Genomic DNA, 13,200 nt, shown 5'->3' on the forward strand with positions numbered 1-13,200 from the left:
GATCTAGCATATATGACATATATGATTGATATCAGTATATATAACAGATCTTTGTATAGAGGCAAGATCCAGTGCTTGCCCTTTGGATTTATGGTGTAGTTACAGAAACTGGATAAAATGTAACAAGTTTTAAGAATATGATGTGAGATATTGATAAGTGATAATCAGCAGGGGTCCTATAAAGATTCAGCAGAAAGAATAATTCCTAAGGGTTGAGACAGCTGGAGAAGCCCTTAGGGAAGAGGTGGGAGTGAGGTGGGCTTTGGAGGTCAGTGGGATCGTGGCACTGCCCTGTAGGAGGGGCAAGAATGGACGACGGTGGTTAAAGCAAAGAGTCCAAGGAGGAGATGGGCTCGAAAGGTGGCTTCCATTGCCAGACTGGTCACCCACAGGCAGGACCACAGGAGGGGCAGGGAGGTGTCAGGTGACCTGGAGGGTAATGCAGGGGGAAGGTGGAAGGGAGATGATAGGAATCCGGAAGTTATATATAAACTATCTTCGGAAGGGATTCAAAGCACACGGAGTTGCTTCTTTCCAACACAAAAGCAAATAGTCTGGCATTTACTTAATTAAGGAAATAAGTGAAGAAAGTAAAGCTGTCAAAACAGAAAGAGAAATTTTGGAGGGGGAGAAGGAGAAAGGAAAAGAAAAGCAAGAGTAACTGCCCTGCTGATGTATCCTCTAACAGTACTTCACTGATACTGTGCCACATTCATAGAAAGTAACAACTGAGCTCCTTGACCCATCAACAGTTACGATTATCTTGAGTCTCTTGCTCAAACCACTTTGCTCTCTTTAAATAAAGCCAACATTTGTTTCTTCGCCTGATTCTCTTCTGCAGGGCGTTCCAGTACCACAGTAAAGAGCAACAGTGTGTGCTGATACCTGAAAACAGCAAGTCTTCCCCGGTCATCAGGATGAGAGACGTTGTTTTATTTGAAAAGAGAAGTGAGTACAAGGTTTTCTCCTACCCCCCCTTTCCCGTTCCTCTTCTTCCCCACCTTGGCCCACTCCCACCCCTCCTCCTCCTCCTGCATTCCCCCCACCACCCCAATCTCCCACCCCTCCTCCTCCTCCTCTCTGATGCCTGTCATTCATCAGACCAGAGAATGGAGCAGGAGGGTGTGGCGAGATTGAATCTGGAGTCAGGACAAGGTTTGGCCACCAACCCACTTTGTCAACTTGACTATAGGACTTCACCTTCTGGGTTTCATTTTTCTTGATTTAAAAATGGAAGGATTGGGTTTACAATCTCACTTCTACCTCTATGACCCTGAAAATAAGATATTCAGATATTCATTTTATTTTTAAGGAGGAGAAGGGGAGTCTAAACGTTCCTTGTGATCTTGGCTGCTCTGCAGGGACCACAGTCCTTGGACCCTCACTTTCAGACTGAAACCTGGAGGAACAGAAAAACTGTGGTGTTCTAAATCCTCAGTAACATTAGATGGGGACAAATCCTTATTTTTATTCTTTAGTTTTCTACATCTTTATAGTTGTAGTCTGTAGTTCCCTCAGGCTCTGAAATGTTGTCTTTTGAAAATGTGCAAGTGTTAAGGTTCCTTTTCCATTGTTTTCCTTGAAAATTCTGGATCCATAGTCCTGTTGTTTAGGAGAGCAGATGGCCTGGATTCCTATGGAAATTGTATGTCTTTTTGGATATGCAAAAGCTTCATTAAGTATGTATAAGGATTTAAGTGACTGTATGATGCTTTTAAAGCTACATTCCACTCCACTGTTGGCTACATATTAACGTCATCTATAATAACAACTTAGTTTTGCAAATATTCTGCATCACAGGTGTTGAGACAAGAAACATCCTATTTCATGTGTTCTTGACAATGACTTGCAACACTCTCTCTAGACTCACCAAAATACGCTAAATAAGATTTTACAAAGTATTTCTTTAGTTTAGGATTATTTCTGTGCCCTGATTCATTTTAGGTTTAACTAGTTGTACCCCTGCTGAACTCCCTTCCTTAGCACTGTTCATCTCTAATTTTTGAGATTAAAGTGCAGATTAAATCTAAAGTTTATCTCTTGAAGTTACTAATTCTTACAAATAGTGATTAAAAGATGTGCTCATAGAATTGCCTAGATTTTCAAAACAGTCCTGGTGGGCTTTTCCCTGCAGAATGCTAACATCTAAATATGTCATTTGTAAATTGTTAACCAGAAGGGACATGGGGGTGACCGCTAGGCTTAGTTTAAATAGTTGAATAGTTGCTTATTTTCAAGGTGATAGGAGAGGAGCAAAAGGTTATACAAACTTGGGTGGGTACATACAAACAGAAGAGGGGTAAAAAGTCAAAAGTCAGCCATTTTTTGGGTGCATGTTTCTTTACTGTGGCATATCGCCCCAGTGCTGAGTTACCTGCCAGGGGTTTTCTGGGAAAAGTCAGCATCAGATCACATTTCTATCTGCCATTTGCTGCCATGGCCACCGCCACCAATGGGGGCTGAGCCGCTATCATAACTGGCTGGTCCCCACACGGCTTGGTCTGTAATTTCCCTGCTTCAAACCTTATGCCCTGAGAATATAACCCAAATGTGTATGAAATGCTGCAGGGCCCTGCGTCATCTGAGCCCGCCCCAGTTGTGAGCTTCCTCAGCTTTCTTACCCTGGGCTTGTATCTGTTCCTCGCACATGCCAAGCACACGCCCTGTTGGCCTGGGACCCTCCTCTGCTCTCCCTGAGGCCAGCTCCTTCTCATCTCCCAGCACTGAGCTCAAGCACCACCTTTCAAAATTCTCCCCTGACCCCTGGGCCTCTGAAATACCTTGAGCTTCCACTTTTGGCAAGGGTAATATGTCTACTGTAATAACATCTCTCAATGCAGGTAGATCTGCAATCTGTATACATAGTGAGGTTAAAAGCATTGATTGTTGAAGGTGTGTTAGAAGTACTTTCTCCAGGCGATTGAGCAATTTATTTAAAAACTTGGCTAAGTGGAAAATCATAAAAGATGATATAAATATACTTAGATATTTTATATGTTCACAATAAATGTTGAAAACACACAAGTTTATGTTCCCACCTTCTGCTACAGAGCAGAGGTTTTTTCCTTTGAGTATGGGGCCACCAGCAGGAGCTAGCTGGTGTATTCTTTGCACAAACTGCATTAAGTGCCTTGCCTATGAGGATCAGTTTCCTTCCCTTTGAAGTGAAGCAAGGTCTAGAGACATCTGTTAATCTAACAGTAACACACCTTTATATTTTATATGACTGGATTGCCCTCAGTGCATTTGAGAGCAGTTTTTAAAACTATTCATCTCTTTCAAGTTCTTAAAAGCATTCAACTTAGTTAAAAATGAACAAACAATTTTTTCCCCATTCATTTCTTAAGCTTAGACAATTTTTAACCAAATGTAGCTGTATCAAAAGTTTTGACAATAAAACCAGTTGACTCCTGATAAGCATGTAACCCCACTGGTGGGAGCAGAAGCGGGTGGCCATACTGGAAAGCAGTTTGCCAGCCACAGGTGCCCACCCTTCCACATGTGAGACATGGTGGGCACCTGAATGTGTATTTTAAAGGCAGGATGGAGCCCATTGGCTGGCCAGTGAGTTGGTTAGATGGAGGCTGATTGAGAGCATCTGCTGCCAACATTTAAGGTAAACCTTAGATAATTTTAGAGCCCTGTTTGGCATTTTTTCATGTTTAAAATACTGGGAGCATCAAAAAATGGAAATGGTTTAGATTTCTTTCCACCTCTGAAAAGCCTGCTTGCCACCTTGTCTAAAAGTCCCTGACTTCATTCCCATTCACTCATGTCAAGCAACTTGTTTTCTCTGATATGTGTCACCATGAGGCCATCTCATTTCATAATTTGTGTCCCTGATGGTTTTCTGTAACCGGCCCTGCTGACTCCACCACAAGGTAAGCTCCATGTGGGTAGGGCCTTTGCTCTCTACTCCATGTGTCCCCCAGCACCTAGCATGGTACCTGGTACACAGAAGGATGAAAGCTTTGAATAAATGAGTCAGAGCACCAGACGGCTTAGTTAACTGCACCTCATAGGCTCATATAAAAGACTGTCATTTTAGAGAGTAAGAAAATGGTGTCTTCTGGTGTGCAAGTCATCTCAGCATGCCTGAGCAGTGCAGGCTTTCCCCACGCTGTTCCCTGCTGCAAAAGGTTTGACCACTGTGGGGACGTCTTTCAGTCTATCTTGCAGAATGCAAGACTGGAAATGGAAAGAACTACAGAGGGACCGCGTCCAGAACGAAAACTGGCATCATCTGTCAAAAATGGAGTGACAGTTTTCCGCACAAACCCAAGTAAGATCTCCTCTCTCACCTCCACATGCACCCATTACACTTTGAATGACTCCCTCACTTCTAAATCAAAGCACAATGTGTGAATAAGCAGGCACAGAAGGAGCCTTATTGATTTTAATGTAGAATGGTTCAGTTATTCATAGCATAAAAACAGGAAATGGTGGCTTTCCACTCAGTGCTGTGTATAGGCTTTGCTGGAAGACCTAGAACACTGGATGCCTAAAAACAGGACAATAAAACCATGAAGTCTAGGCTGCCTGAGAAAAGACTCCCCAGGAGTTTGCTAGGACTGAATGAGTCTAAATCAAACATACCAAGTCAGAGCACTCACCATGTTCGCCTTGATGTTGGAGAGCAAAAGATTTTAAACAAAATAGAAATGAAAGACGGATTATCTTGCAACTTGCCGGTGACTCATCTTAGTATCATAGTGTCATTCTTTTTGTATTTCCCACCTATGGCATTAAGCGGCATTCATTCTCATCAAGTACTCTTATCAAGTAAGAATTTAGTGTCTATTACCCTGCCCCAAACAAATTGCCTTTACTGCTTCCGGATCAGATGGGCAGATCTACAATTCCCAGGTTATTAAGGCTTCTAGGGCAGAAAATGATTAAACCAAGTGGCCAAGTAAGAGAATGTCAGAGGCCTTGGTACGTGAGGAAACCAAGGCCCTGAGAAGGTGAAATGTATCAAAAACAAGGACATAGAAGAACCAGAAACAAAATCTGCCATTTTATTCTTGGGCTTTTGATCTAATTTGTTATCTCTGTGCAGCAGCCCATCTCCAGAACTGAAAATGAGCCAAACGCCATTAAATGAGCCAAGCCAATTCTGGCTGGATTTCAGAGACCACACAGCATTTGACAAAATCAGGCAAATCTGATTTTACCTTCTTGAGATGCTGTTTATTAGGGGTTCAAACTTAGGCAAGATTTGTTTTGCTTTTCATTGCTACCCTTCTGTTTTCTCATCTGTAAAATAATGATATCTTTCTGATGGAGTTTCTATTAAGACTAAGTGAACGCATGCACAGAGGTTAGTGTAATGCCTCATGCATAGTTCATGCAGATAAAATGGTATTAACTACTAATTCTTACAGAGAGCAGGGCAATTAACAAAAGCAGGTGTTTGGAGTGAATCAAGAATTAGGCTGGCTTTTGAGGCCTTTATATTTCTACTGACTGTGCATAAAAACACTTGGCTCTACTAAGTTTGTGACTGTGTCAATATAGTAGTAATGGTAATATCAGCTACTGTACTGAAACACCTCATTAATAGAGAAATTGAAAACTGGACAATGTAAATGCTACAGCAGAGAGCTGAAATGCATTTGAAGGACAGAAGCTTGAACCTCAGGTGGGAAATAGAGCATCTTATCCTGCCTTGCTGAGGAAACACTGATTTTTAAAATATAGTCAAAGTGATTCTTTCCTGTCCTCCACAGCTATTCACCTGATGACTTCCCTTCGGAGGGGCTGGAGGAAAATTACTGCAGGAACCCAGACAATGACGAGAATGGGCCCTGGTGTTACACCACAGACCCAGAACAGAGATTTGACTTCTGCGACATTCCGGAATGTGAAGGTCAGGAGTGGCTCTAGAAAACCTTTTCCTATCTGCACTTCGTCTGTAAAGTCATTTGCTGGAAAACAATTTCCCACAAGGATATTACTAATAATCAATTAGCGCTGTGTTTGACAAAATTGAGTAATGCGTGCTCTGCTTAGAAAGGACCAAAATTTTTCTCAGATCCCCATTACTGACTGAATTATTTTTATTAAAATGCTACTTCAATGTGTGCAAATATAAAACTAGATATAAACTCTAGATGCACACATTTTATGCTTAAAGCTCCTATCTAAAGCCAACAACAGATTTGCAACTGAATAGTTAAAATAGAACCACAAAATCAATAAAATTCAAATTAACAGTATTGATAGTATTGATTTAAGGTGGTAGACTTTGTTGTTTTGTTGAAGAGAATCAATGAACCAGTTTTAAAATCAGCAGTCTATTATTTTAATGGACCAACAAATACAATAGTGCATCTCAACAGTTCATGCTAAAAAATTTTAAAACATCCTATTGGAAACACTTTCTTCATTTCATCTTTTCTGCTACATTTATTTGTGCAGAAGAGGAGGGGAAGGGATGAAGGCAGGATTTGTGCAACTTTGTGGGGAATGTCTGCGCAGTATGACAGCTCCATTCTCTCCTCTGTATCTGTTTCAACCATGGGGATCCTTCATTTGTTATGAGGTCATTTGGTCCTTTATTGACATAATAGCATCCTTTTTGTATTAAGTCTGTTTCTGTTTTCCTAATTACTCCATAAAAATTACTCCAATGCACCATGTTGTTTCAATAATTGTAAGTCAAAATTCAGTTTTTAAATAATGTAAGAAAGCAAAAACAGCCAGTCATGCTTCTCTGTACAGGATGCCTCCTGGTCTGTGAGGAATACATTCTAAGGCTCCCAGTGGGTACTTGAAACTGGGTAATACAGAAACTATGTATACTGTGTTTTTTCCTAAACAAACATACCTGTGATAAAATTTAACTTATAAACTAGGCACAATAAGAGATTAACAACAATAATTAGTAATAAAATGGAATAATCACAATAACATGCTATAGTAAAAGTTATGTAAATGTGGTCTCTCTCTCAAAATACCTCACTCACTGTACTGTACTGACCCTTCTTGTGATGATGTGAGATGCTAAAGTGCCTACAGGTGAGACGGAGTGAGGTGGGTGGTGTGGGCGTGGTGACTAGCCTTAGGTTACCACCGACCTTCTGACCACATGTCAGGAGGAGGATCATCTGCTTCCTGACTGTGGTTGACTGTGGGGAACTGAAACCACAGAAAGCGACACTGTATTAGCGGGTATGACTGTAATATAAAAAGAGACGCATTGTCATTTTAGATGAATATTGTCTTCCACTGAGGTTGTGAGCATAGCACTAAAATCCTGAAAGGGTGCCGGCTTGCTTGACAGTCATCTGTATGATCAGAATAATTTCATAGGAAATGTTTAATATCATTATTTCAATGAAGGCACCAAATGTTTAAACCTCCTAGCAGAGAACTTGCAGACTTCTGAGAAAATGTGCACTCTGTCTCCCACCCACCTCCTAGGGCCAGCACATCCTAGTTAGAGGACATGGCCTTGTGGAATTTCTGAATGTGCCTTGTGATTATAATGGTTGAGGGAGTATTGACCAAAATATACTAATTTTACCGTTTAAAGGAGGGAATGACTGTTTAGATTGTATTAGAAAATCAAGTCTTTATTGCCAGGTGATTGCTGAAAATAACATATGGACAAGTGGCTAGTAGTATTTGAGACACTTCTAGAGGGATTGGAGTTTATAGTCTTATTTGCTTCATCCATTTCCGTTTCTTTCTTCATTTCTTTCCTTCTTCTCCATGCTGACCAGATGAATGTATGCACTGCAGTGGAGAAAATTATGAAGGCAAAATTTCCACGACTGTGTCTGGACTTGAATGCCAGTCCTGGGACTCTCAGAGCCCACATGCTCATGGCTACTTTCCCTCCAAGTAAGTCTCATGGGGAAATAAACCAGCTGTTGATGACTCTACAGCTCTATGGGGCATCTCCTGTTGTTTAGAAATTTAAGCATTCCTCAAGAAGTGAGCACACCTGATGTTTTTGAGTTTCAAAGTTGCATCTTCCCACATGACTGCAAAAATGACATGTACGTTCTTGCTACTCAAAATGTGGCTTAGAGAAGAGTGGTATCAGTTGAAAGTATGTTAGAAATGCAGAAGACCAGACCCTCTGAATCTGAATTGCATTATAACTGGATTCCTGTCTGATTCATATGTACATTCAAATTTAATAAATACAGGTGCATCTCACCCATGCATTTTCCAATTATTTCCTTCTTCTCTTTATTCCTCTCCTTTTCCTTCATTCTGATGAGATTCAAGGCTTCCCAATCTATGACCTACAGATGGGATTTAGGGGTTTTGGGAATCTCTCAATAGTTTATGCTCATGTATATCAGTACATATTTCCAGGGTGAGGATTCCTAACTTCCATCAGATTCTCAAAGGGGATCATGCATTTATAATAGGAATAAGAGTCCCTCATCTAGAAGGTGATCATTCCTAGAGTAAGGTTTCCCGGATATTTTATTTTACATTAATTGTACTGGAAAACATCCCCCTCTCTGTAACCGCTTCTGGCCTTTCTCCTCATTCTATGATGACTGTAAGTACATTTAATTTTTAAGCTGAAGGTGTATGACTAAAAGTGGCAACTTACAAGTTTTGATAAGAAATGAGACTGAGCCACAGTTTTCACAGAGGAAAACAGCTCCACTGAATCTCCACACCTTCCATTCCAAACAGCTAGTTTGAAACATGGCTATTGCCATTTTCCTTTAAGGAAGAAACACAGTAAAGCCCTGAAGGCCAAGGAGAGGGTAAATTCACTTTGCAGAAATTAGAAGAAAAAGACTGCTTAAGTGACTGCTGGTTGCTCTGTCCATCCCTCTTCTAAGTCTGAGAGAGGGATGTGAAATGAGCCACAAGCATGGCATGCATCTCACGTGCATCACGAGTTGAAGCTCCTGGGTCCCTGCTGGGCATGCTCACTAGTCTGTATTATCCAGCTAGGTGCTCACAAGAGCATAGCTCATCCTCTAAGTGTCTATAAGCTTGAAGGCTAACTACCTTCTGGTAGACCAGAAGGACTATTCCTTTAAGTGACAGAGATGCCAACCTCTTGGTTGTACTGTTAGATGAGTATCTCTAGTCAGCAAGGACTTCATGTTTAAAAAAATGTTATTATTTGCAATTGAATAACTAGAGTTTGCTTACATCGATTTTCCAAATGGCCAAAATGATAACATTGCTGCTCCTGTTCTGCAATTTTTGCACATTCAAAGTGTTAGAAAAACAGCCCTTAGAATATTGAACTCATAGTCTTTCTTATGCGATTGCCATCTCTTGGAGGACAGCCTTCATCCAGTCACCACTTGGAGTGGCAGACTGCCTAGCGCACAGCAGGTGTTCAGTATTTTCTCATTTGAAATGATTCTCGTCTGTGAATGTAAATGTTCAGTACTGCCAATATCTTTCGGACCCATTCAGATTTCCAAGCAAGAATTTGAAGAAGAATTACTGCCGGAACCCTGATGGGGAGCCCCGTCCATGGTGTTTCACCACAGATCCCAACAAACGCTGGGAATTCTGTGACATACCACGCTGCAGTAAGTATGGCTCACACCCAGACCTCTGGGATCCTCACCTGCTCTTGAATCAAGAAAAAAAATGTATCAGTGCCTGAGTGCTATGCCTAAAAAGTACCCTGCTGGTCCTGTGGGATGTAACTGCTTTTTAAACGCAATTTATCAGTTTCTTTAGCTAACTGATCAGAGCATCCATTGGTCATGTTGTTTGTTTTTCCTATCAGAGACTTCTGTCTCTTCTGAGAATAGTTGAATGAAGGCTCTTGGGAGGTGTCTCTGATTCCCTACTTTTCTCTAGTGTTAAAGGGAAATCTCATGATCTCTGTTGCACAGATTTCATTATCAATCAGAGTTCTTTCTGATTGTTATTTTGTAAACAAAGAGGTGTCTCTGGATGTCCGGTTTTTCACTATGTCCACCTTATGAGGAACACTGGAAGAATGGAGCTCAAGGGAAGAAGATGAAATGGCAGACTTAGGAATAGCTCAGAAGAACCAATTTTATGATATTTTTCTTCTATAAGAATTTGAAGCAAGGCACTAAACATTTAGATAAAGAGAGTCATCAAAAGTTCAAAAGGACCCGGCAGGCCCTGCGACTGGCCTCCGCTCTCTGCTCTGACCCAGCAGCTGGGTTCTCAGGCACGCTCCTTCTTCATGAACATCAGTTTCTCTTTTTGTCATCCCTTTTTTCTCAAGAATTTCTTGATTTCTGGATGCACACACTTTTCTTTGGAGACATTTTTGCCTCCTTTCCATGAACTCCTAACAAGGAGGAATAGTGGGTGTCATTTATGGAATGAATGGTGGATGTTATTCGGTTATGTTTACTCAGTGAATGATTTGTTCTTCGCAAAGGAAGCTGGATCATCGGTATATGTGAGGACTCAGGGTGCGGGTGACACATGTTGACCCTTACCATATATGACAAACTGAGCAAAAAGAATGCAGAAAGAAGCATCTAGTCCAAAGGTCTTGTGCCTGGAGGAGTTCCTCCTAAGAGGATCTTGTATACATAGATGCTACCAACTTGGCTTCATTTGAAAAAGGTAAATGATCTTCAACTACCAAATTCCAGGAGAGGATGAGCAGAAAGGAAGACAAGCTGATGCCCCCTGTACCCATCCTTATAACATACATCTGTGCATTCTTTATTTTTAAAATATTCATTGTATTATTATCCCTATTCAAGCAACGGCTCCACCACCTTCTGGCCCAACATATCAGTGTCTGAAAGGAAAAGGTGAAAACTACCGAGGGAATGTGGCAGTCACTGTGTCTGGGCACACCTGTCAGCGCTGGAATGAACAGACCCCTCACAAGCACAACAGAACTCCAGAAAACTTTCCCTGCAAGTAAGCTTGCCTCGGGTTGCCCCATTCCCTGTCTGCGGAATGGAATGTGAAATCCCACTGACTTTGCTTGAGTTTTAGTTACCATAGGAAGCTAGGTGAAGGTGTTCTGGAATGAAAACTTGTCAAGCAATATGCAAGAAAAGTGAAATTTTGCACTGATTTTCCGACAGCACTGATTCCAAAAGTGTTTCCCAGAGCAGCAACTTCAGTGCCATCAGGAATGTGTTAGAAATGCAAATTCTTGGGCCCTACTTCAGATCTACTAAATCAGAAGCTCAGAGTGGGTCCCAGCAATGTTTTGATAAGCCTGCACTGTGATGTAAGCACTTTGCAAGCACTTAAATTCCAGGCTGTTCATGCTTCAACTCCATGACTACAGTGTCCCTTTTTGAGGCAGGAACAGTGTGGAAAACCCGTATTGTATTTTTAGCATATAGCACAGCACCCAGAACATAGAAAAAGACCTATTTTGCTGGACTATACTGTCAAGGGATATATTTCAATCATTTACCCAAGAGAAGCATCTGTGCCAGGATTCTGTGGAATACTATAGAATCCTGCTCTGCTTAAGTACCCACTATTATTCAGTTTGAGTACATCTAGAGAATTAGAGGGATCCATATCTGATATCATCAGCAGCAGGCAGCTGTGCACCTAGGCTTTTTGAAAAGTTCACAAGAACTTCTTTTTTAGAAATTTGGATGAAAACTACTGTCGTAACCCTGATGGAGAGACCTCTCCATGGTGCTATACAACAAACAGTGAGGTGAGGTGGGAATACTGCAAGATCCCATCCTGTGAGTCGTCTCCAGTATCCACGGAACATGCTGATGTCCCAGGTAAGAAAGGGCCGGGAGAGCTTACGGAGGATACCAGTGCTCTCCGTTTTCTCTTCTCTGTGGAATCACAAAAGACAGAAGCTTTATTTCTACTTTAATTTTGTTCTGGTCAGAGAACATGCTCTAGGATTTCCATTGTTTTAAAAGTATTGGGTCTTGTTTTGTGGTTCAGAATATGGTCATCTTGGTGAATGTTTTCAATGCTCTTCAAAAGAATGTGGCTTCCGCTGTTGTTGAGTAAAGTGTTCTATAAAGGCCAATTAGGTCAAGTTATTTGCTGTTGTTTAGTTCTTCTGAATCCTTACTCTTCGTCTCTCTCTTGTTCTGTCTATTACTGAGAGCTGAATGGTGATCTCTCCAACTTCAGTTATGGATTCATCTATTCCTATTCAGTCTCATGTTTGCTTTAGCTGTTCTGAATCTCTTGGTTAGGCACATACCCACTTAGGATTGTTATGTCTTCTTAAAGATATGACCCCTTCATCCTTTTGTAACGTCTTTCCTTATTTCTGGAAATATTCTTTGTTCTAAAGTCAACTTTTGCTGATGTGAATACAGCAGTACAGCTCTATTTTCACTAGTGTTCATCTGATGTTTCTTTTTCCTCAGTCTTTTAGTTGAGATGTTTAGACCATTTGCATTTAATGTAATTATTAATATGGTTGGATTTATATATACCAACAAGTTAGTTATTTCTAATGATCTTACTGGAACTTTGTTGCTTTTTTATCTTCTTTGCCTTTGCATTGAGTACTTTTATTGTCTTTTATCATCACTATTTGCTTATTAGTAAACCAATTTTTAATGGTTTTATTATTCTTTTCTAAGTTTACAATAAACGTCTTTAAGAGATCACATTCTACCTTCAAATTACATTATTTTACTTGGTGTATAACCTAAGAACCTTTCAGCATTGTATTTCTATTTCTTCCCTCATAAAATATTGTGTTATTGTTCTCAAAGAGCTTGTGTTATGAACCTCACAATACGTTACACTATTTTTGCCTCAAGCAGTCATGTTTTAAAGTGACTATAAATTAAAAGTGTCTTTATTTATTTATTTAGATTCTTGTGGGTGTTCTCCATTTCTTTTTGTAGATTTGAATTTCCACCTGGTATGATATTCTTCTGCAAAAAGCTTAACCTCTAACATTTTTTATAGTACAGGTCTGCTGATGACAATCTTTCAGCCTTTGTGTGCCTGAAAGTCTTTATTTTGCATCCAGTTAAAAAAAATAATTTTGTTAATCATAGAGTTATGGGCGGAAAAATTGTTTTTCCTTTTACTCCTTTAAAGATGTTTGTCTTGAATAGTTTCCAACTGGAAATCTTACCTTTGTTCCTCTGTATATTTGATATTTCTTCCCTCTGCTGCCTTTAAGACTTTCTGTCATCTTTGGTTTTCAGCACTTTGATTACAGTGTGTCCAGGTGTGTCTGTCTATTTATTTATTTATTTATTTGTATTTACCCTCCTTGAGGTTGTCTGAGCTCCCTGTATT

The 13,200-nt window shown here is 40.4% G+C and overlaps 1 protein-coding gene across 1 annotated transcript in view; it reads left to right on the plus strand.

Moving 5' to 3' along the window:
- PLG (plasminogen) overlaps nt 1-13,200 on the plus strand; it is a 38,843-nt gene that overhangs the window by 4,702 nt on the left and 20,941 nt on the right. Inside the window, exons 3-9 of the mRNA XM_036886779.2 lie at nt 842-948; nt 4,168-4,282; nt 5,730-5,869; nt 7,728-7,848; nt 9,409-9,527; nt 10,698-10,860; nt 11,554-11,699. Of these exons, the coding sequence (XP_036742674.1) occupies nt 842-948; nt 4,168-4,282; nt 5,730-5,869; nt 7,728-7,848; nt 9,409-9,527; nt 10,698-10,860; nt 11,554-11,699 (911 nt within the window). The remainder of the gene's footprint in view (nt 1-841; nt 949-4,167; nt 4,283-5,729; nt 5,870-7,727; nt 7,849-9,408; nt 9,528-10,697; nt 10,861-11,553; nt 11,700-13,200) is intronic.

This window comes from Manis pentadactyla, chromosome 12 (genome assembly GCF_030020395.1).
Source record: "Manis pentadactyla isolate mManPen7 chromosome 12, mManPen7.hap1, whole genome shotgun sequence".
In the NCBI taxonomy this organism is placed as follows: Eukaryota; Metazoa; Chordata; class Mammalia; order Pholidota; family Manidae; genus Manis; species Manis pentadactyla.